Source organism: Rattus norvegicus, chromosome 17, assembly GCF_021556685.1.
Source record: "Rattus norvegicus strain SHRSP/BbbUtx chromosome 17, alternate assembly SHRSP_T2T, whole genome shotgun sequence".
NCBI lineage: Eukaryota > Metazoa > Chordata > Mammalia > Rodentia > Muridae > Rattus > Rattus norvegicus.
In genome coordinates this window covers 91565434-91588499 of record NC_141550.1, presented here as the reverse complement: position 1 = coordinate 91588499, position 23066 = coordinate 91565434, and the positions used below count along the sequence as shown (strand labels likewise).

Sequence of the window (23066 nt, the reverse complement as noted above, 5' to 3'; positions counted from 1 at the left end):
GAAGTAATGTTGGGTAGTTAGCCTCAGTCATGGATTCCAGTTGTCAACAGCATTTTCTCCCAAGCTATGACAACCCAAAATATCCACAGACATTGCCCTCTTTTGGGAGGGCAATACTGGCTCCCTAGTTGAGAACAGCTGCTCTTGCTACATTTCTCAGTCTGGTGGGGATGGGGTGGTGGGCGGTAGGTGGTGGGTGGTAGGTGGTAGTGGGGGGATGGGGATTAGAAAAGAAAAGGGAATATAAACAAAGAAAGCACTCTTCATGTGTAATTATTCAAGAAGGTTTCAATCCTGGTCTCCAGCTCCTCATTTTGCATCTCAGTCATCCTCCAGCTAAAGGCTTTGCAGCTCTCAGGATGATGAAGGGATTTGTGCAAGACCACATGAAGATCAGAAGAGATGCCCTACAACCTCTAATGATTATAGTAGGAAAAGATCTGAGATGAAGTTGGGCCTTCCCCCCCCCCCCCCCTCAGTCCTTATCCTTTATAGCCTGCCAAAGATTGGAGTGCTGTCTGATTCTCAGGTGTAGGTAAATTGCATGTAGAGAATTCTTTCAGGAGTCGTGAGGCAATTTCAGGAAGCACCAAGTTCCTGGGTGTTTGTGGTAAGGATGAGCAGAACTGGACAACAGTCAAAATAAGCTAAGCATTTTGTCCACGTCAAAGACCCAAGTCTTACAATTATTCCCAGGACCAGAGGAAACTAGGACGTGCCTGTGAGCCTACTTTCTCTACTCCTGTCCCTTGGATCATTTGACTCTGTAGCCCAGGAGCAAGGCTACTTCTACTAGCAAATTAGGATGCTATATACATTCACTCTTCTTGTAGGAAGTTGAGCAAGGACAGATCTGCATTGTTTTCTGTTGCTGTCCCCTCTGACTGACTTTGGAATATTTATATTACAATGTAACGCTACATCTATGGCTTTTACACCATGGTTAGAGCATATGCATCTTCAGGCTCAAAGGAAGAAGCTTCATAGCCTCCAACCACTGGTTTGCCACCATCCACTGTGTCAGACAGAACCTAGCAGAACCATCAAGCAGGATTTCTTGGGGTGTGTGTTATCTGGGGCATTTAGGTTCCAAGACAGGCTAGATAATTAAGGCATGCCCCCTCTTTAGACTAGCAAAGATTTCCTACTTCTGTGAGCTATTAAAACTGAACCATGTTGTTCTTGGTACATCTCAGGGACAACTTAAACGTCCAATCAACACTATCCTTATATGAATATTCTCTTGAATGAATAAGGTAGAAATGATGTTGACATCATAACCCTTGTAACTGTACCTAGTTCTTCATGAAAATATGTTCTAAGCATCAATCTTGGACAATAAAGACAAACCACAAACTTAGCAGGAAGGGAGAATAAGTACTAAATTGCCTAGAAAATGAAAGAATCCATCACCACTAGTGTTCAATGAGTGTGTGTGTTTTTTTTTAAGGCTAATTTTCTGTTCCATTTCCCTTTAGCATCTGAAAAAAACATGCTATGTACTTAAAAACACAAAACAACAGAGGTGAGATGGTTTATCAGACACAAGCAAGTCTTGTCCTTGAGGCCACTACTGCTTGGTCATTGTTTCTTCTTCAGACCCTCTCACCTCTCACTTCCTTTGCAGACTTGCTTCAGAGGGCTCTGAATCCAGTCTGACTGGCTGTGCCAGGCTGTGCCTGGCTCACAGCTGCAGGTGTAACTCTGGCCTTTCCTGTTCAACCCACCTATCACAGCTTGCTGAAGACTGGCTTCCTCTCACTGATTAGGTATCACTCTGACATCAGGCTACTTTTCCATGGGTCAGTGACTTTTTCCATTGCCTTCCTAACTCCCTTTTCATCTAGGAATCAAGTCAAGGTCACAGCATTTTGTTTCAGGTTGATTCTCTGGGCTGGGAGAGGTGTAAATAAGGGAGCTTAGCACAGGCAGTGACTGGTAATCAGAAGCAAAATAGGAAACATCTTGTGGTGTGATAAAGAGGAGAGAAAATACCTCAAACAAATCAGCACTCTCTTCTAGCTCTAAGGAACCACCTCTCCATGCACTCGATGCCCTCCTTGGATGAGTCTAAATCCACTTCCCTGTTCATTATTCCAGAGACTAGAGAAAAGAGGGAATGGGCTTTTCTGGGGAAATATAGCTCGGTATATACATTTACACACCGAGTGTTGTGTTAAATGATGCTTTCATTTCACTCATTCTGAGGAATGCAGCAAGGGTGAATTTCCTTTCTGGCAATTATTCTTTTGACCAGCACTATCTATACCTCTTATATGCAGGGTCATGGAGAAGTATGAGGTGATATCACGTCTGACTGTACTCGGTTGAGCACAGATAATTGGTATTTAAGCATGAGATTAGTAAGTTCCAAGATGTGTTCAATGGACTAAGCCATACTCATTATTTTCATAAACACAGCTTAAGTGACTTAATCAGAAACACAGAATAGATGTTTATAACATAGCATACCAGAAGAACAAAACAGAAAAAATGAAATGTATATACCAGGAGAAAAGATTCCATCGCCAGAGCCTCCTGGCCAGCCAATGATTTCCCTCATTTTCTTTAGTGTCACATATTCCAGTAGTACAAATACAGGGGCGATCTCATAGGTAAACCTGAAATACATAAATGACCATGTTTTATGTCCTTAACTCAGATAAATCATTTACTATTGTAATATCGCAGATTTCTCCTTTTTTTAAAAAACTTATAATCATTGATGTAAGATTAAAATATCAAATATAAAATTATTTATAAAAGTTTTCTAAAATATTGCTAATTTTTCCATTGCCTTTAAGGCAAGACCTTCAAATATTGGTATAATGTATAAGGATAGTTTAAGGTATTGAATGCAGAATATTACATAGTAGGACTACATAAAAGGCAACATTGGCCTTTATTTCTTTTACATGATGAGTTATTTTAAATCAAAATGTTTAAAGTCTCTTTCGCATTTGAAATATTTGCAAAGTTTGAGAAAATCAAAAAAACATATCAAGGCTATTTCTTTAATTAAGGCAGAGTAAGGAGAACACACGATGCGAAGGGATTTACACAAAAGAGGTTTCTGTGTAATCAGTTACTTACATGTTCGTGTTTGCTGTTGATGTCAACCAATCTGCTGCTAATCCAACCATATCCAATCCGGTAGACAGCTGATTAAAATATCGGGGATGCCCTGAATAAAATGGGATTAGGATTGCAACCAGTGAAAATAATTGTCTCCCAAACACGTGGTTTTTATATCTAAAGAATCTTGAAAGACCCTTCAGGTACAAGAGATGCATATTCAGAAGTCAAATATGTAAACGTGCCCGTGGGCATAAGACACATACCACATGCACATATGTGCACACACACTGAGGCAACCCTTCCTCTAACCAGGGGCTACTTAGGACATAATATTCCCTAAGACATTCACTAAATAGGCCCTATAAAAATAATATGTATTTTGCAACGTGGAGACTAGGACATTTCCTACTATACTTCCAATACAATTGCAAACTAAAATGTTATAGTACCCCAAATCATTCCTCTTATTTGCATCAATACTGCTAACAGCCCTTTTGTTGAGCTGTCCCGAGAATCAGTCATACCATGACATCCTTCAGCATGCCAGCATCCGTAATAATATCAGTGACAAATGGCTGATGATTACAAAGACAAGACAAAAATAAAAAAATAGGACACTCTGAGTGGTTAGTCTTGGATTCAAAGGTGATGAGCGTCTAGAGATGGAATAGACAAAGCTAATTCTTGACAGATCTTCTCTGTCTGAACATTTGATTACAGTCAACAGAGGTCCCTCATAGTGAAATTTAGAACAAAGCTGAGCAGCCAGCATTACTGTCTTGTTGACAGATATGTGAATAATATATCCTGCGATAGACTGACCCATTAAAAGGATTATCTTATTAATGTCTAGATTTTTCTAAAATTCTGTAAATGGATTGACCTGCACACACCCTGGAGGCTGTTATTTAAAATGTGGTTATAAATATCTCATTGGGATCCTGTTCCCCATCTTGTTTTGTAGAAGGCGACCAAGAGATGCATGTTGTGTTTAGCAGTTTGAGAGGAAGCATAATTATGGAAGTGGTATCTGATAAAAACGGTATCTGTCACTTGCTGGACATCTGTCCAGCGCCTGTGATGTGAGTCTCACATCCCAAGCGTGGGCAAAACAAGATAAAGGACAACACTGGGAAAAGCACATTGCTTATCTCTGGGACTAGATGGCTCTCTTATCAGCACCAGGCATGCAGCTAGAGAGTTTGACAATGGGAACAGACAGGCACCGGGAAGGAGCGCTTTTTAGAGGGACTGGTATTTGTGCACCTCCAGTTAATTCTTTGCATTACCTCCTTTAAGGCCTCAAATCATGCCCCCGCCCCCTTTTTCTCTTCCGCGGTCCCTTTGACTCTGACCTCATCAGTTTACTCATTCAGAAAAGGTATAAAGTCCCTCAGCTGCTGCAGTTGCTGTTGCAACACACCACTCTCTTCTCTCTGCCTCATTGACTCCCCATTTCATTGTAGCCCGAAGCTGACATCACAGCCCACTTCTCTCTCCAGAGGGCCCTCCACTCTTCCATCCCCAAATCATTTCTTGAGTGAGGAAATCAATCTGGATTTATTTTTATAATTTATATGCATTTCTAGCTGAACCTTCCTATTATCACACAGGATTTAACTGTGGAAATTCTGGCAGCAAAACCTCTCAATAAGACGGAGAGGAATTCTAGGGCGTGTGCAGGACCTCTGAACAGATACTCGTGGTAAACTAAAGGCAAGCGAGATGCTTCTGTTACTGGGTTTCTTTCCCTGCATATAATTTTCTGCCTTGGTCCGATTTTATCTGACTTTTCTCCTGTGCCACAGCTCTCCCTCACTGATTGTATGAAACTACATAGCTAGGTAGTTTGACAGGTCAGAACAGCGTGCCATTTGGGGTTCTGGCAGAAATATCCCCCTAATTACATTTGTTCTGCTCCTGGGGCCCCATGCACTGCCTCCAAGGGTTTCCCACTGCACCCATTCAGAGCTGTCTGAGAGCATGAGAAGCAGCCTCTGAATCTGTCGGTAGTTCCAGCAGCGCTGGAATCCTGCGGGGGCCCGGGGCCCACGTGATTTGAACAGGATGAGCGAGCTCCAAGCACAGGGTGTCTCATGCACAGATTAGCACATGAGTCCTAAAAGATGTGCAAAAACTAGCACCTGGTAAATAAGACCTGGTAGTCTCCAGTCAGATGAAGAGAAGCCAGACGTCCTCTAAAATTGCTTTTTGTGAACTGACAACCCACGGAAGAATGTGCCTCTTACATTGGGCTCAGTTTCCTTTGTCTAAGGCTTCTCTTAAAGATTGGAGACTACATTAACATGAACCTATGCCTCCCAGCTACCACAAATAAAGAAATACCTGCAGATACCGTGCTAGAATCCTACCACCCATGGAAGTTTCTAGTTCTACCGCTTCTTTACAAGTGATTTAAACAGGACATAGACGTCTCATTTAAAAATCTCCACTGCCCTTCAATCCTTTATAAAGCTCCAGGCCAGACGGAAATTAAATTAAGAGGGGCCAGGTGACATTTTATAAAATGATCTTCAAAGGATCATAAGAATACTGGATGGGGACAGGGAGTGCAACTGCTTTGATGGACTAGGTAGTGTCAGCTGATAAACAGGACACTAACAGTATAAGAAGCTACAAGCTTTTCCGTTGAAGACAAAGGCTGCCTATGCATGCTTTTTTTTTTTTTAAGTGCTATTTAAGGATATAAGGGCAGAAGACAAAACGTGGCATCAGTAATATTGAGATATTCATCTTAATCTAATAGATTTTAATCTTCACTTTAAATGAGATGCACCACAGCAACATTTGACTAACAGTTTTACAAAACTTATAGCAACAATCTGATAATTTAACGAACCCATTTATTCCCCGATGGTGGAGCATCGATATATAGAACTATTACTCCCACTGCCTGGCAATTCCCACTATCTTAATTCTAAATTGCATTTCGAAGACTAGCTGGCAGCTTTTGAAAACAAAGAGGTAAAAAAAAAAGTACGTGTTCTCTTTTATTTGTGAGCAGCATAAACAAATGGTAGGAAGTTTTGCCATTAGCGTATTTAAATGTCAGGTGTGGGGGATGGGTCAAGCAGAGACAGATTAAAAGCATGGCTCAAGCTTCGGTTGGTGGGTACATGCAAAGAAACTGGGAGCAGAGTATCTCACATGCTTGGCGTGTATATTCTGTTGGTGTTTCAGGAGGACTAACTGACGATATTTAAAAGATGTCTATACTCCCTGGAAATCAAGTTCAGCTCATTTCGGCTCGACTCTATTTCCAAGTCTACAGTCTTACAAAGTGGATTATAATTACACAATAAATCAGTTTTCCAAGGCGTCTATGCAAATCTTTCTTCTCTAATCATATAAAGAATGCTCAGGGGAAAAAAGGCCAAACCATTTTTGTAGCAAAATTCTTAAAATGTTTGTCCTTTGTTTTACTAATAAACTACCGGAAAAATGGCAGCATAAAGCATGACGTTTGCATGGTAACCCATGCCTACTTAATATTTCACATTCGTTAGCACATTTTTTTACGTCTACAAATCATTGTAAGTCCATAAGCCTTCCCTCCTCCACCTCATAAAGGTATTCATATTTATCACTTTACTTTGTTTCACCATGTATCAAGATGATTAGAGACAATGTAGAGAAAAAGAGCAGGGCACTCAGGACCTGGGAGGAAGAAAGCTCTGGAGGTACGAATGATGTTGCCCCTGGACTACAACATCGTTTTACCCAGTTTTAAAGGAGGCTGTGAGACTCTAATAGACCCTAACACACATCTTTAAATGGACCCTTAAACAATTCGGGTATTCTTATCCACATAAGCGAAGGAGAGAAATCCTTGAGTAATACTACTGGGCTGCTAAGCATTGGTGGGGGGTGGGGGGGAGCGGGTCGTGCGTGCGCGTGCGCGCGCCTCCATACTTCTTTCAAACCAGGAGAAAAACTGGAATTGAAATCTAAAATTAAGTCTTTTGAAACAATGCTACAGCATTCTCCCTCGAGCCTGAAGATTGCACAGGCTGGTTAGCAGGGGTTCTTGACTAGTTCCAGGTGGAGAAAATTGACAACAGCACATGCAGTTCAGGTGTACTGGATCGCATCTTTAGTCTTTACAGCATCCCTTTCAACATTCCCTTTCTTTCTTCATTTTGGGTACTGGCCCCTGCTGACAAATGGTTGCTCCTACAACCTCCAATTAATCTCCTTGCCAATCTCATAATTTATACCCCGACTACGGCTCGGTTATTGTTAGAAAGGTGCCTCTGAATCACTCCAATAATGACTATTTTTAAGCCAATGTAACTTTGCAATTTTGGAAATAACACGACCCACCATAAGAAAAACGGTTTTATAGGGAAAAAATAAAATTGCAAAAGGAAAAAATAGCTTTATTATTACTGGTTGCACAATACCTGTTTTAATCGCATATTTTAGAGTTGTTTGGCAGTGCGTCAAAATTTCCTCCAGATTTTGCGGTTGGTCTGCCAATTCCCAATTATACTCTTGAAGAAGCTCATTGGGGTAATGGAAATCAATCACTTTAGTTGATCTATCAAAACTTTTCACCACGTACTGAAGCAAAATGTTCATTACATCTTGCAGAAATGCGAGAGTGGGCCTTTCTCCTTCACAGGCTGGCAGCAGGTCTGAAGAACGGAATGGGAACGGAATTTTAGGTGTCACTACAAAGACCCTGGCAATTAGTGAACGGGCAATTTTGCTTTGAACTGATTTGATGTGCTCAGGACGCTAAAGTAAGGGGGGATCTCTGGAAATCGGAGACCAGATCTGGTTAGGGAGAGAAGACCCTGTTTCAAACAAAACCAAAGCATCCAGAAACACAAGCAAATAAAACCTCCCGGAATTAAGTTTTGCATTTTATTTGTAACAAATTACGTTGCTTGATTAATTTTTTCCCCAAGATGAGTGTTTCAGCTTGTCCGTTTCACAAGCGTTTGTCCCAAATGGTCTATTTGAGTAAATCATCTTAATGGTTTGTCAATACTCCACTTCCGAAATGTTTGAGAAATACCTTCCAGCAAACCAGGAAAAGTGATTTATGCCAAGTTATGATATCTGGCTTTTTTGAAGGGCAGATTTTTCCAAAGTTGGGGTGTGTGTGTGGAGGAGGTGTGGGTGTGTGCGCGAGTTCACGCAGTGTTTGGAAGCCAGAGAGTCATGAATGCGTAGGTAAAATTTAGCGCCTAGGGCTCAGGTAAACAGAATCGTTCCTCTTTGAAATAACGGTTACAAACTACTTTGGATCCAAAGGAACACCTAAAACTCCCTGCAATTCCGAAGTACTTCCCAGGGCATTTTGGAAATCTGTGCTACCCAGAGGCTGGGGCAGCACCAAGAAGCCTACTGTGGCGCACACCGCTGCCACTGCCACCTCCGACTCTATCTGAGGCTGCTCCAGTGCAGGGCACTGTGGTCTCCGATTCGGGTTGGGGAAGGCCAGGGCCGCGTTCTTGGAACAACTCCAGCACACAGACCCCCACATCCTTCTAATTCCGGGAAAGATTCTCAGAGTCCCCACCCCCACCCCATTCTGTCACCCACTTGGCGGGGATAGACGTCCGCGGGGTGGAGCGCGGTTCTGGCCAGCCGACCTCTTTACCTGTTGCGTGGAGAAGTGCATAATTGACATCTCCTTTGGGGCAGCTGCAGGGTTTTTGGTCACAGGTGCAGGCGACCTTCCGAGTGGCGGCCCGCGAGGTCACGCTCCCGCCGCTCTCTGCTGGCTTCTCAGAGTCTCCGTAGAGCAGAGCTGGACAAGGACACGGAGCGCCGGACCTAGGTCAGCCCCTGACCGTCCCGGCTCCCACATCCCCGCCCACCCGCAACCGAGGGACTGGGCCGACATAGGCTGCAGGCACCGAGCGGAGCAGGCGGCATTGATCCCGCCAGCGTGCGCCCCCGACCTTGTCCGCCCTTCTCTCCAACCGCGCCACCACTCACCGCATAGCTTGTTTCCGATGCCGCCCGTGAACTTTTGGGCCACCTGGCACCAGGCTCTCGCTGCAATCGCCAGGCAGGGAAAAGCGAATCGGAAAGAGAACAGACGGGGGAGTGAGAAATTTCGTTCTAAGTGAACCAGGTCTCCGAGTCCGGAGTCTGGGGACCCGGCGCCAACCTCGAGAGCGGCCACGGGCTAGCGACTCTGCCTTCAGCAGGTGGGGGAGCCCGAGGGAACCTGGCGCCGGGACCAGCCCTCATCTTGTCGTGTCCCAGAAAGAAAGCAGTCCACACCGCGGCCCTTTGCACTTCTTCGCCAGGTCCTCGGGTTTCCAGACCCTCCCTGTTCGCGCCGGGGCTGGCTTTCCTAGACCCGAGGATGTTTGTTTCTCGCCGCGCTTGCCTTTCAGACCCTAAACTCTACCCGGTTCCTATATTGCCTTTCCCTGCCCGGGGTCTAGACGTCCCTAAGCAAAGCTCAGGTTTCCGATGACAGCAGATGCAGCAGTCTTTTAGGAACCTACGTTTAGGGGAAGGGGCCGAGACAACCCTGGGCTTTTTCCCAGGGGGACAAAGGGCTGAGGGGAGGGGTTGGGGTTCTCGCACAGTTAAGGACTTAACCCAGGGGGCCAGGCGAAGCGCCTGAATAAGTTTCCTGTTGCAGATGTCAAAGCTTTGATCATCTGCGTAGCCGGGCAAACCCTAATCCATCCACAAAGCTCTCCCGCTGCAGGTTCTGGTTTTCCTACCTGTTCCCGGGTTCTCAGGATCCCCAGAGCCATCTTCAGATCCGAAGGACCAAAAGCCAGAGCCCGGAGATGCCATGGGTTCTGCTAGTCTGGCGCTGGTCGCCTCCGAGTGGCTGCGGGCAAGCTGCCTTCGGCTCGACCCTGCACGCGCCTGCGTGCGTGTGCGAGTGTGTGTGGCGGGAGGAGGGCACCGCGCGAGGGCTGGAGCAGCCGCGCGACGAGGGTGGGTGTCACACAGGGACAGGAAACGTGCTGTCTGCGTATGCCAGTGCTCGTGCGTGTGAGTGTTCGAGTCAGGGCGTAGGGACGAGCCGTTGTGCTCTGCGCGGTGGTTAAATGGGGGAGTAGCCTGATCCTCGCAGTCTGGAGATTGGAAAGTGGAAAGGACCCAAGAGAATTTTTAGGGAGAGGAGTTTGGTGGGGAGACCAGAGAGTGACGAAAGGGAAATGGAGGAGCTGGGTCGTGAGGTGCGAGGCTGTGCGTTTGAGCGCGAGTCAGATGCGGGGGTGGGAGGCGTGCCTGCGCAGCGCTGACCCAGCCACAGGCGCTCCAGGTCCTCTTCGGCCGGGACGCGCTGTCCAGGGTGCTACCGCAGCCCGCTGCACGCTGGCCTCGGTGACCCTGGGCACCAGGGAGACCTTGACAATCTTGGGGGGTGACTGAAAGCGACTTCACATGTGCAGCGATTGGCTCATTGTTTGAGAGCTGTCTCTGGCTGAGGCCGGCCGAGCAAAAGCGGTTTTCGCACCCTCCTTCCTCCAAACCCGTGCGGAGGTCGCTGTGACCTCAAGAGCCCAGGCCACCTGGCCGCAATCAGGCAGAGCTCCAGAGCACGGGGAAGGAACCAAAGAGGGAGGAAGGTGTATCGCTTCCACGCCGACGGACTCATTTCATCTCCTTCCTTAGCCGAGCCTAAAAACGTCTGCCTACTGAGCTGAGCCAGCCTGGGGGGGTCGTCCACTTCCTGTGCAGTCAAGCGCTGAGTCCCCAGACTCACCGTCCAGGTTTTGACTGACGGCTGAGGAGAAAGACTGCTGATTGAAGCAATTAAAATCCACGCTGGAGTCTATCACTGAGGACCTCAGGCTGGGAAAAATTAAATAAATAAAACGAACAGAAACTTCTTGAAAGGGAGCAGCGGAGAGCTGACACAGACCACAGGATTTATGGTTGATGGGGGAGGGGATCCGGTTACTTGGTGACCTTGGCTTGCTGCTTATGCACCTGTGCTTAGGCGGGATTCAGGGGTTTTCGAAGTAAGCAAACCAGACTTTCAAATTCCAGGAGAAAAGGCACTCGGGTAGTTTCAGGAGTACTGAAACCACTGACCTCTCCCCTCCCCCAGAAGAGTCCTTAAGGTCAGGAGGTGCCTAGGAACGCAAGATTGGCAATTTCCCGGCCCAGAGAGAAGTAGTTTCGTTTGTGTTTTCTAATAAAGGAATGAAACAATCCTTTCTGTTTTCTCTTCCCTAAAGGCCCATAAACTGCGGGACAGCGCCTTAAGGAAGATGTGGGGCCCTCGGACTCCGCTTTGTTTTGGCTCGCTTATACTAGACCCTTGGTTTCCGATTTACACATAGCTCAAGAAAGACTAGCGGGAAGGTGCTGCTTTCAGCCATCCGGATCTCCTTTCCTGCGCTCCCTGAGCAAGGGGCTGCAGTCTCCCTGGTCTCCACAGCATTTCTTCGTTCCTTCTTTTGAGTTTTCAAAAAAGGCACCAAAGCTCTTGCCTGAGCAGGGACCCTACTTGGTTTTGGCGACCAGGATCACTTATTTTGTTAGGGATCCTGAGACCTCGGGTAACTGTACAGAAGCCCAAGTCTTGGGCCTCCAAGTGCATTCTCTCCCCAAAGCTTTACTTCTTCCCAGTTGCCAGAATCCTGACGGCCAGGGAGGATCTAGATAGTGGATGCCCACAGAAGTCGCGGGACTAGGGAGGCGTGGGGAGTGTGATTGACCCTGTTGAGGTGCTACCCAGGCACGTCTCTAAGCCAAAAGCAGGAGCATGTTGAGGGAAGGTAGTCATCTTGACCCTACGCCTTAACTTGGTCAATCTTTAGGGTACTCCAGGCCTGGTGACTTCGGTTGGCAGAGGCAACATCTCCTGGAATGCTGGGCACTCTCTCCACCCAGCCTTGCCAACAGGACTTGGAGAGCCTGGGTCTTTGTTTAAATCCATACCAAATCCTGCAAATAATTCTCTCTTCAAGCCAGCTGGCTGGGGTTGAAGCTTTTTACCACGGATGAGTGGTCAGAAATAAAATGGTTCATAAACACACACACACACACACACACACACACACACACCTCACAAGGAAGAAATGGATGAAAACAAGAGGACAGACTCTCAACATCTGAATTTAACTTCGTCAAAAATAGTGACTTAAAGCAGTACTGTTGAAATGCAATTGAATCCACAGCTCTGAGAATTTTTTTAAAAATCTAATGATATTTACATTAAAAAACATTGCCACTCCCCACTTCGGATACAGGCTGAAATTGGGTTTGTCTTTTTAAAAAAATTCCAACCCTTCCTAGACAGCAATTTGCTTTGTAAATTTTTTCCCCTTTCCCCAAAGGGCCCATCCCCCCCAGGCTCCTGGTTGTTGATAACAAAAGAGCTCTGGGAGGTAATAATTACAGTCATTAGTTCACAAAGGAGGCAGCAGACTGGGAACCAAGACTGATAGCTTCCCCTCTAAAGTAGGAGACCCACGCCAAAATCTCCAGAATAGCCCACTGCAAGGTTTTGTGGGATTACCTATTCCTTGTTCACGCCACCCAGAAATCTCCGTAGAGGGGGGTGGGGGAGTGGGGGGTGGGGGGGAATCAAAGAAGGATATTTGGTACAAGTTTTCTCTTTTGTTGCTTAAATGTGGAGGGACTGAAAAAGGCTAGACAGAAAGAAAGGATTTGGAAACAACTAGATGTGGCAATCTTCCTTTTCCAGCCTCACTTAACCTGGGATGCTGGGTCTGCGGGAGATGTGCCTGTTGTGTCTCTACTCAGCAACTGAATATACCTTTGCAGACCTTCTTGCGAGGACTATGTGATGCAGGGTCCACTAGAACCAGGATTAAAGGGTAGCTCTGGCAAGCAGCAGAGCCCAGCTCCACCCTAACGCACCTCCTCCAGGTGGGACAGTGGGGCACAGGAAGCCTACCAGCCTGGACACCTGAATGTTTGTCTCCCCCGTATCATCGGTCTGTGAGCTCTGCTGTTCCGCTTTCTGGTGCCAGGTACAAGTTCTGCCGCTCCAAGGGGTTGGCATAGTTAGGGTGAGTCTTCTGTCCTGTCTGTGTGGCCCCAAACTGGAGCAGAGCTATTTAGAGTGGGAGCAGGGAGGGGGGCACTTGAATTTGGGGACTTGGCCCTGTCACAACATGAGGCCACTCCTTATCAGGATCCTACTTGTAAAATGCACTGGCTACACAGAGCTTTAGAGACTGATCTGCAGAGACTGTGACCACGCCTAGAAGCAAAAGTTACCAGCGCCCTCTCCAAGTAGCAGGAGCCAAGCTTGACCTGAACAGAACTTGTTTGTCCATTCAGTCCTCCCTGGAACCCTGCCTGAACCTTGTTTACCCAATCTAGGTGGTGTAAACCTGGAAAGTGTCTCTTATGGAAGGATAACCTGAAGGGTTTGTTGTTGTTGTTGCTTCTTCTTCTTCTTCTTCTTCTTCTTCTTCTTCTTCTTCTTCTTCTTCTTCTTCTTCTTCTTCTTCTTCTTCTTCTTCTTCTTCTTCTTCTTCTTCTTCTTCTCTTCCTCCTCCTCCTCCCCCTCCTCCCCCTCCTCCTCCTCCCCCCCCTTTTGGATAGGCTATGGCTACAGCTAAGTGGTAAGGAAACTCCTGCCTCTCACCCATTGGCCTTCTGCTCACTTTTATGTGACAAACTTCCAAGGAGGGGAGGGCTACTTCAAATCTGCTGAATAAGAGATCTTAAAATCTGATGGTCCTCAGTCAGAGGACCAGCCCAGCATGGACTCTGTCTGGGAAAGGTGTATGTGAGTGGTGAGGTTTATAGGTTTGTCTGCAGCAAACGCTTCTAGGTGACTGAGGGCTGGCAATTTGTTGGTGAAGACAGAGGTCGTCTTAGCTTCTGCCATAGGCCCAGCTGTAAATCAGACAGAGGCCTCAAGGCACAAGGTAGACAAGCCCATGTGAAACAGGCTTTCCAGGATGCTTTATTTAGCAGAATTAATAATCAAGAAAGGAGAAAACTCAAGTTTGAGATGAGTTCACTTTGAAGACTCGTTCCACTCCCACCTTGCCTTTATTCTGACATACCCAACCAGGAGTAACTGTCATTTGGTCCTGGGATAACTATTTCAAGAAAGAAGAAATCTCTTAAATCATTTTAAAACGAGCAGAGGGTGGCGACAGCTCTGGCACAGTAAGTAACCCGAATCGTGATCTACTAAGTAGAGAGATACATTAGGGGAATGGGGGCTACAGGCAGGTGGGAAAGTCCAGTATTTGGAACTACCGGAGGGATTTCTATTCTCTTAATCCTAGGGTTAAGAGAGAGTCTCTGTGTCAGGGCCTCAAGGCCCTAGCTTTTGAGAGGGAACAAAGCTGGCAGTCTATCAGAGGTCTCAGCGCCCGCGCTTCCGGTTTGAGCGGTACCCCGCGGCTGCTTTGATCCTTGTTTCAAGGTCCAGGGCACTTTCGGAAGCTCCTTAGGTGTGCTACAACTGCTGCAGGAGGCGCTGCCGCTGGGAGGTTTTGCGCAGGAGCCTCCTGTAATCATAAGGGTTGGCTGAAATCCTCTCTTCCTCAGGGATCTCACTCTCTGAAGCGGTCCAACACCTGCAAGTCAAACCAGGTTCTGACCATCAGTGGCAACTGTTCTTGGGCATGCTCCATCCACCCTCCCACAGCTAGGCAGTTCTCACAATCAAAATGTCAGGCTAAATGACCCACCCCACCGGAACTGTAACAGCTTTGCAAAGTGGAAACTAGTGGCTTTTGTGTTCGGATGAGAGCAAAGCAATCGCAGGCAGGGATCACGAAGGCTGGTTTTGTTTGGAGTGGTAATAATTCACAGCTAATAAAGAGATACTTGTTCTCGGTCCTTATTTAGTTTCTAAAGGACGTTCATCAAATAGGAAGATTCAAGGTGCATAAATAGATGTCCTCCTTCTGGACTTTAAACCAGCCAAACATTTCTTTTAAAACCTGGATCTGACCAACAGCTCCAGTAGTGACACAGGCACTGCTCCATCTCTGACCTCTCCAGGCTTCCATATTTTTAATGAAACTGCGCTGCTGGACCCCTTGTAGGTACTCCGGTCCATGTTTACCTTTGCTTTCCGCAGCTTGCTTGAGGAAATGGGCATGCTCCCTAAGACACAGCTCCATGGTTCTCACAGCCATTCGGCACATACACAGTACCAGCATAGATGGGTGACAGGAGGACATGGAGCTTAAAAAACCCCAAATCTTAAACTATCAGGTGATGAGAGAAAACTTGGAGAAAAAATCAGCAGGTCAGTAGGTCAGCAGGGTAACAGGACAATGAGGGTGTGTATGCAGGTGATCAGGAAATGGTGTGTATGGTGGTCAATGTAGGCCTTTGGTAAAGAAATGTTTGAGAAGAGGTTTGAGGGAAGACCCAGTGAACCATGATGCTCTTCTGGGTGGGAAGAGGGAGCAGTCATTCCAGGACAGTAGATGAACCAAGGGAAAGGTCCCAAGACTTCAGCAGACAGGCTGTTTCAGGAACAACATAGGTTATGGTAGCCTGAGTGTAAGGAGATTACAAGATCTTAGTGAGTGGTAGAAGAGTGAGGGTAAGTGTGGAAGAGAGCTTCCAAGCTCGGAGACTATGAACTATACAAGCCATTATCTAAGGTGTGGCAGTGCATGCTGATAGAGGAAAAAGAGTGGGATGTGCTAATGTTGAAGACAGGGAGAGGAAGAGGGATTAATGAAGGAGACTGGAGAGGAAGAGAGAAGTAATAAAGATATTTTTAAAAGTTGGGCAGGTGCCAAAAGTACAGAGTAAGACCATACTTTCAAAAGCAAAACCAAAAATAAAATGTAAAGGCATTTGTAAAAACAACAAAAGTAATTTTGAAGAAAAAAACCCCATAGGTGTTAAATACTGCCAACAGGGATAGGTGGACGCTGAGAGAAGACGGATCATGGAGCATGGCAAAATGGCAGACACTGACAACCTTGGCAGGGTGAGCCAGTGAAATGGTGGGAAGGAAGGCTAAGTAAAGTGGCTGAAGAGAGAGTGGCACAGTAGGCCATGAGAAGAGTGTCTCTCACTATCATTCCTTTACCTGACAGCAGAATATATGTGGTATTGAAGATGGGGTGAGACTGCACTATATAATGACTGCTGTCTGCATCTGGTTGACTGGTTACCAGAAGTGATTTTGTAAAGAGATTAGACATTAAAGATGCAGAGCAGGGGGGAAAAAAAGGAGGGCAGAGAGACACACACAGAGAGACAAAGACAGAGACAAACAGACAGAGAGACACAGAGACAGAGACAGAGACAGAGAAAGGCAGAGAGATAGACAGAGATGGAGAGACTGAGAGAGGCAAAGAGAGACAAAGAGAGTGACAGAGACAGAGAGGGGTCAGAGAGACATACAGAGAGAGACAAAGACAGAGAGATAGAGAGAGACAGAAACAGAGACAGAGAGAAGAGAGGCAGAGAGAGAACGAGACAGAGAGAGAGAGACAGAGAAAGAGAGGCAGCAAGACACACACAGAGAGACAGAAACAGAGAGAGACACAGAGAAAGGCAGAGACACACAGAGAGACAGATACACAGGGGAAGGTAGAAAGAGACACATAAAGAGAGGCATAGAGAGACAGAGAGGAGACAGACACAGAGAGACAGAAAGAGGCAGAAAGAGAACATAAACAAGGACAGAGATAGAGATGCAGAGACAGACAGACAGACAGACACACACACACAGAGAGAGAGAGGGGGGGGAGAGTATTGCAAAACTAATTCTTGTAAAGACCCAGACTCAGAGAACAACTGGAAGGTTAGGCTTTATCTAGGAGGTCACACAGGTTCCCTGCATCCCTCTGAGGGGAGTTTGAGTGACAGGTGTGTAGACTTGTAGTGGGAGGTGTGTCTATACTTGCTACTCCATTCTTCTTAATAAAATAGGAAAGATGATTATAAGAGGGGAGTCGGCAGTTAGATGGTTTGAGGAGAGGGTGGGCTCTGAAAGGAATAGCCTTTGAAAGGTGGGTAATAGATTTTTAGGGGAGAGTAGCATTGGCAACAACTACAAGTACGTGTTTATGTGCGGCTGTATTTTTTCATGTGATGTTAGACTGAGCCTTCAGCCAAGTTCAACTATAAGGTAGAGAAACAGATCAGACACTAGGGCTTGCCAGGTGAATATTATTTAGAGAGAAAGGGGCAAAGTCACTGAGGACTTATTCTAATTTAATAATCTTATTTATTTTTTCATTTATTTTGGTCTATTTTGAAGAGGGCATTCAAAAGAAACTTTGTCAAGATCTTTCAGGGCATCTTGAACCTAGCAGATTCCTTATAGGAAAGTTTTATACAGCACTTCAGTAGTTATCAACAGAATGCTCTCCTTTGAATTGTTGACCTGAATGCTCAGGAGTAGTTACCCAGTCAGGCTTATCACACATATCAGCTCTAAATTTACAGACACTACTGCAAGGCATAGATACTTATACATAATACTAGTTGTCACAGCTAGTGTGATGGTTTGTATATGCTCAGACCAAAGAGTGGCACTATTAGGACGTGTGGCCCTGTTGGAGTAGGTGTGTCGCTGTGGATGTGGGCTTTAAGACTCTCATCCTAGCTGCCTGGAAGTCAGTATTCTGCTAGCAGCCTTCAGATGAAGATGCCTGAATGCCATCATGTTCCAGCCTTGATGATAATGGACTGAACCTCTGAATCTGTAAACCAGCCTCAATTAAATGTTGTCCTTTATAAGACTTGCTTTGGTCATGGTATCTGTTCACAGCAGTAAAACCCTAAGACAGCTAGCAAGAAGCCCAAACTGTCATGCTTCCTATGCCTTCTCTGTTGATGCCAACTTTCATGATTCTCTTCTTCTTGATTGTTGTAATCTGATGTCCCTCCTATGTTTTTTTTTTCTGCCTCCATTTCCCCTACATCTCCTTGTCTTAATTAAAGACTGAATATTCCCTGGACACACTACATTCTTCATGACTGTTCAACAGCACCTTCCTCATTTCAATCTTGGGAGTAATTGAGAACAAACTCTCTACTGCCCTCTAGTTAGTGCCGTTCTATAACCTCTGATTTCCTCTCATCAGTTTTATTTATTCAGAATCCAATAAAAACAACAAACTGCAAAATCAAAATCAAGAAAACAATTCAATGATGATCTCTGAAAATATAAAATACTTTGCAAGAAATATAAAATTTAAAATATAAAATATTTTTATATAAATATGTAAACATTAAATTCAAAATTTAAGCAAGAAAATGAAAGATCATAAAGCTACAAAGCACTGTTAAAAATGAAAAAATGCGCCGTTTCCCCTGGCTGGCAGCGCGGAGGCCACACGAAGCCTGGAGTTACTGTAAAAGACTTTAACCAGCAGGAGTTCGTCAGAGCTCTGGCAGCCTTCCTCAAAAAGTCTGGGAAGCTGAAAGTCCCCGAATGGGTGGACACAGTCAAGCTGGTCAAACATAAAGAGCTTGCCCCACGATGAGAACTGGTTCTACACAGGTGTTGCTTCCACAGCACGGCACCTGTACCTCCGTGGTGGTGCAGGGGTTGGTTCCGTGACCAAGATCTACGAAGGATGGCAGAGAAACAGTGTCAGGCCCAGCCACTTCAGCAGAGGCTCTAAGAGTGTGGCCCGCCGGGTCCTCCAAGCCTCGGAGGGGCTGAAAATGGTGGAAAAGGACCAAGATGGGGACCACAAGCTAACACCTCAGGGACAGAGAGATCTGGGATCGCCGGACAGGTGGCAGCTGCCAAAAAGAAGCATTAGAGCAAAGGATGCTGGGTTAATAAATTGCCTCATTCATAAAAAAATGAAAAAATACAAATAAATGGAAATGTATACATTGTTCATTGATAATAGTTAATACTATTAAACTGTCCACACCATATAAATCAACCTACAAGATCAACACAGCTCCTATCAAAATCCCAACTTTTTTAAAGAACAGAATAGGGCAAACAAATCCTAAGAATCCATTTGTTAGTACAAAGGACCCTAAATAGCAAAGCAAAGAATAAGGCTTGCAATATAACATTATTTGGTTTTAAAACCTATAAAAAATTGATAGCAAGTGGGGTTGGGGATTTAGCTCAGTGGTAGAGCGCTTGCCTAGCAAGCGCAAGGCCCTGGGTTCGGTCCTCAGCTCCAAAAAAAAAAAAAAAAAAAATTGATAGCAAGCAAAACCTCATAAAAACTGGCATAAAAACAGACACATAGATAGTATGAAAATGAAAATGAAACAGAGGTCTTACACATAATGAGATTCATTCATAGCCTATTGGGTTTGACTAAGATGCCAAGATCTTACAACATGGTAAGGACAGTGTCTTCAACCGTTTTGGAAAACCTGGATATGCACACACAAAAGAATGATATTCAAGACTTACTTCACAGCATATATAAAAGTTCACTAGAGAATATTAAAGATTTAAGCTACCACCTAAAATAGCAAATGCTCTAGAAGAACACACAGAGGAAACTGTTTACAACATTGGATTGGACAAAAGATCTTTAGATATCACCACCAAATCACAGTGGTAAGAGTAAATACAGATTGGATTATAACAAAAGAAATGAGGCTAATCGGATAAGACCTTCTATACAGCGAAGAAAAGAATCAAAACTAAAGGGTAAGAAATGATCTGATGACGAAGGGGGACAATATCCAAAATCTCAAGGAATTCAAGCAGTTCACTAAAAACAAATGAACTGTTTAAAAACAGGCAAAGGACCTGAAGAGACATTTTTCAAAAGGAGGCACACGAATGGCCAAAATTCACATGCAAAAAATTTCAATGCAAGATTAAATGATTATCATTTTCTAAAGATGTCAGAACCCGTACAGCACTACTCAGACTAGAAATAAGAAAGAACAAAGTTCCTAACTGTCTGGCAAGAAGACTGGCCGTTTGAGTAAACAATAAAGTGGTTTAGTCATTAAGTAGGACCAGAAATCTCCATGTTCAACACCTTAATAGACTGTGTAACTGTTATGTTAGGCTGGAGAGACGGCTCAGTGGGTATGCACAGTTGCGGTGCAGGCCTGATGACTTGAGGTCAGATCTCTGAAATTTGTAAAAAGCCAGGTGCAGGGTTGGATATCTGTAATCCCCACACTCTTACAGCAAGGTAGCAGAGAATTGCTCAGAAGTCTGGAGTCTGTAGTGTAGCCTCGAGAAACAAGAAGTCTTGCCTGAAAACAAACGTGGAAGGCAAAAAGAACTTCCAAATGTTTCTCCTGGCTTTCATGTGAATGCCACGGCACACAATACATATGCTGCGTACCCCAAAATAAAGAAAAGTATATGCTAAGGGAAGCAGCCAGAACAGCCAGGCTACATGTATATTTCCATTAATATGAAATGTTCCAACTAAGCAGTTAAAAAAAGCAAATTGATTAGTGGTTGCTAGGGAACACAGGTAGGGTTATATTGGGAGTCACGGATGAATTGCGAAGTTAGTGATGGATATGTAATAATGTAATTTTTTCTTTTTACCTTTTCATTACCTAGGATCGTATGGCCCTGGCTATCCTAGAACTCCCTCTGTAGACCAAGCTGTACTAGAACTCACAAAGTTCCACCTTCCTCTGCTTGTTGAGTGCTAGGATTAAAGGCATGAACTGCCACCCCCGCCATAGTACTGTTATGTGAATATATTGAACTCACTGAACTGGACATTTTTAAATGGTCAAACAAAATGGTCAAATTATGTGAGCTTTATCTTAAAATTAAAAAAAATGTGGCTAACATTATCAGTCATCAAGAAGGTACAATTTAAAGTCACAATGAGATATGACCTCACACTAAGTTGTCAAAGTGTAAATGCTGAGGAGTGTTGGTGAGGATGTGAAGAAAAGGGCAGCCACGGACAGTAGTGGAGAGAATGTAAGTTGGCACAGCCATCATAGAGAACAGCGAATACATTTCTCAAAAACATGAAGCAACTACTGTTAGTGAGAAAACAAATCTCACGACCAGGCACATAGCAAAAGGAAATAAAGTGAATATCTGAGAGTTACCTCTAGTCTCATATCCACTGCAGTGTTATTTACAACACTCAAGACACACACTCAAGCCGCATTTACATCAAGGGGTGAATGAATAAACATGTGGTGGTTAAACACCATGGGTTATCATTCAGCCATAGAAAAAGTGAAACTTCTAGGAAATATGGATAAACTTGGAAGGTATTATACTAAGTGAAGTGTCAGTAAAGTTTTGTAGGACCCCACTCATGTGTGGAACCTAAAATGTCAAACTCACAGAAAGGTGCGCATTAGGGCTTTGAGACAGGAGTTTGGGGGATGTATTGACTAAAGGCTATAACATTTCAGTCAGTAGGAATACATTTAAGAGATTTACTTAGATAGTGAGGATAATTCATAGTAATACATTGATTATTTAAAATTTGCTTTAAGGTAGATTTTTAGGGCTATGCAATTGTAATCAGTTCAAAGGTAGGTATTCCTCAGTATATATGTATTTAAAATATTGTTTTCTATATAATAAATGTATACACTTTTAATTTATGCTGTATACTATGTTTCTGTGGTGCACCCTTCCCCAGGCATACTTAAACCTTACTGGGCAATGTCAACAGTTGGCGTAAATCTAGTTGTAGCACACATACATGCACATCTACATGTAGTACACTCACATGTAGATGTGAGTTGTAGCTCACATACACAAAAAGTTGTTCTTTCTGAAATAATACAACCGAGCACATAAGTTAGTCTCAAATTTTGCCAATTGTTGCACACTGCAATTTAGAGCTATTCTTTTGTGTTTGTTTTTTTAAACCCAGGGTCTTATTGATCTTATACTATGCTATGAGTTACCATCTCTCAGTCTTCCTTAGTTTAGAAAACATCCGAACCATGTGAGTTATTCTGTTCAACACTGATATGTGAGTATTGTTTCCCTCTAACCTCAAGATCTTTTGATGTGATATCTGCCACTTACTTAAGCTACTATCATGATGCATAACTTGGGAATATTAAACAGCGGTTAAAAATCATTGACTCTTTGTTCATGATATCCTGTGTTTAAATTTTCTGTCTCCATCAATTATTATGTAGGTGATTCTTTATAGTCCCTCAACTCTGGAGGCTTATTTTCTGCACTCATGAAAGAGGGCAGCCGTATAGTCTCACCAGTTCAACAAGGTAACAGACCTGTTGCCTAGAACAAAGCAAGCACTCAACCATGGCCAGCTCTGGAATCCTTATTCTAGTGGCCACTAAATACACATCCACAACAGGAAGGGGAAGCAATTGAGCAGACTACGTAAGTCTGGGTTGGAGAAGCCTCACTTAGTGTGTGACCTTGGACAAATCATTTGCTCTCTTTGGCACCTTTCATTCTACTCACTGCTGTTGCTAGAACCCACTAAGCTTGAACAGGTTATAGTTTTTGGTTCCAAGATGGAAGGATGCATCTTCCTTTTGGAGACAGGCACTTAGAAATCAAAGTTTGGGTAGATTTTGAAAAAGCCATGAAGATAGATAATAATAGCCATCAGTCTTTATAGAAAACCTCTTTCATGGACATGGTGAACTAATCAGGTTATCATTTCATTTAATCTCTATCATAAGATAGTGAGGCAGGAATTTGAAAGTTCCTCTGGAGTCATAAAACCAGTGGTGTAAAAAGCCCAGAAAACACAAAAAGCTTCTCAAGTGGCTCAATTGGTATCTGAACCTAAGACACCTAGACTCTAAAAAACCCTTCTCTATAACCATGTTTCACCGTGTAAGGGGGCGGGGGTCTATGAAACCAGGGCTAACAGGATGATGGCTAAGAATTTCAGATTAGCTCCCAGTTGCTTGCCAGTGTTCCTACTTCTGATGCACCATGTTTGCATTTTTTCAAAACTTTATAATGAGTTTTGGACAAAAGAGAAAAATTATTCCCAAAATTGTAAATAAGCTGCAAGGTAAATTATTTAATGCCACAAAAAGCAGTGGTAAGATGGAAAAAAAACCCACATCCAAGACACCTATTTTTTCTATTAATTTTATTTTCAAAATAGTTTTAAATTTGTCAT

The 23066-nt window shown here is 44.3% G+C and overlaps 2 protein-coding genes and 1 pseudogene across 2 annotated transcripts in view; 1 reads left to right on the top strand and 2 right to left on the bottom strand.

Annotated features, from left to right (window-relative positions):
• Gad2 (glutamate decarboxylase 2) overlaps positions 1-9946 on the bottom strand; it is a 62493-nt gene extending 52547 nt beyond the window's left edge. Inside the window, 6 exon segments of the mRNA NM_012563.2 lie at positions 2509-2621; positions 3094-3184; positions 7503-7736; positions 8711-8860; positions 9052-9111; positions 9798-9946. Of these exon segments, the coding sequence (NP_036695.1) occupies positions 2509-2621; positions 3094-3184; positions 7503-7736; positions 8711-8860; positions 9052-9111; positions 9798-9873 (724 nt within the window). The 5' untranslated portion in view covers positions 9874-9946.
• Positions 9947-13968: 4022 nt separating this feature from the next.
• The window catches only part of Myo3a (myosin IIIA), a 224061-nt gene continuing 214963 nt past the window's right edge, over positions 13969-23066 (bottom strand). Inside the window, 1 exon segment of the mRNA NM_001419731.1 lies at positions 13969-14609. Within this exon segment, the coding sequence (NP_001406660.1) occupies positions 14489-14609 (121 nt within the window). The 3' untranslated portion in view covers positions 13969-14488.
• Positions 18306-18785, top strand: LOC108348601 (40S ribosomal protein S19 pseudogene; annotated as a pseudogene).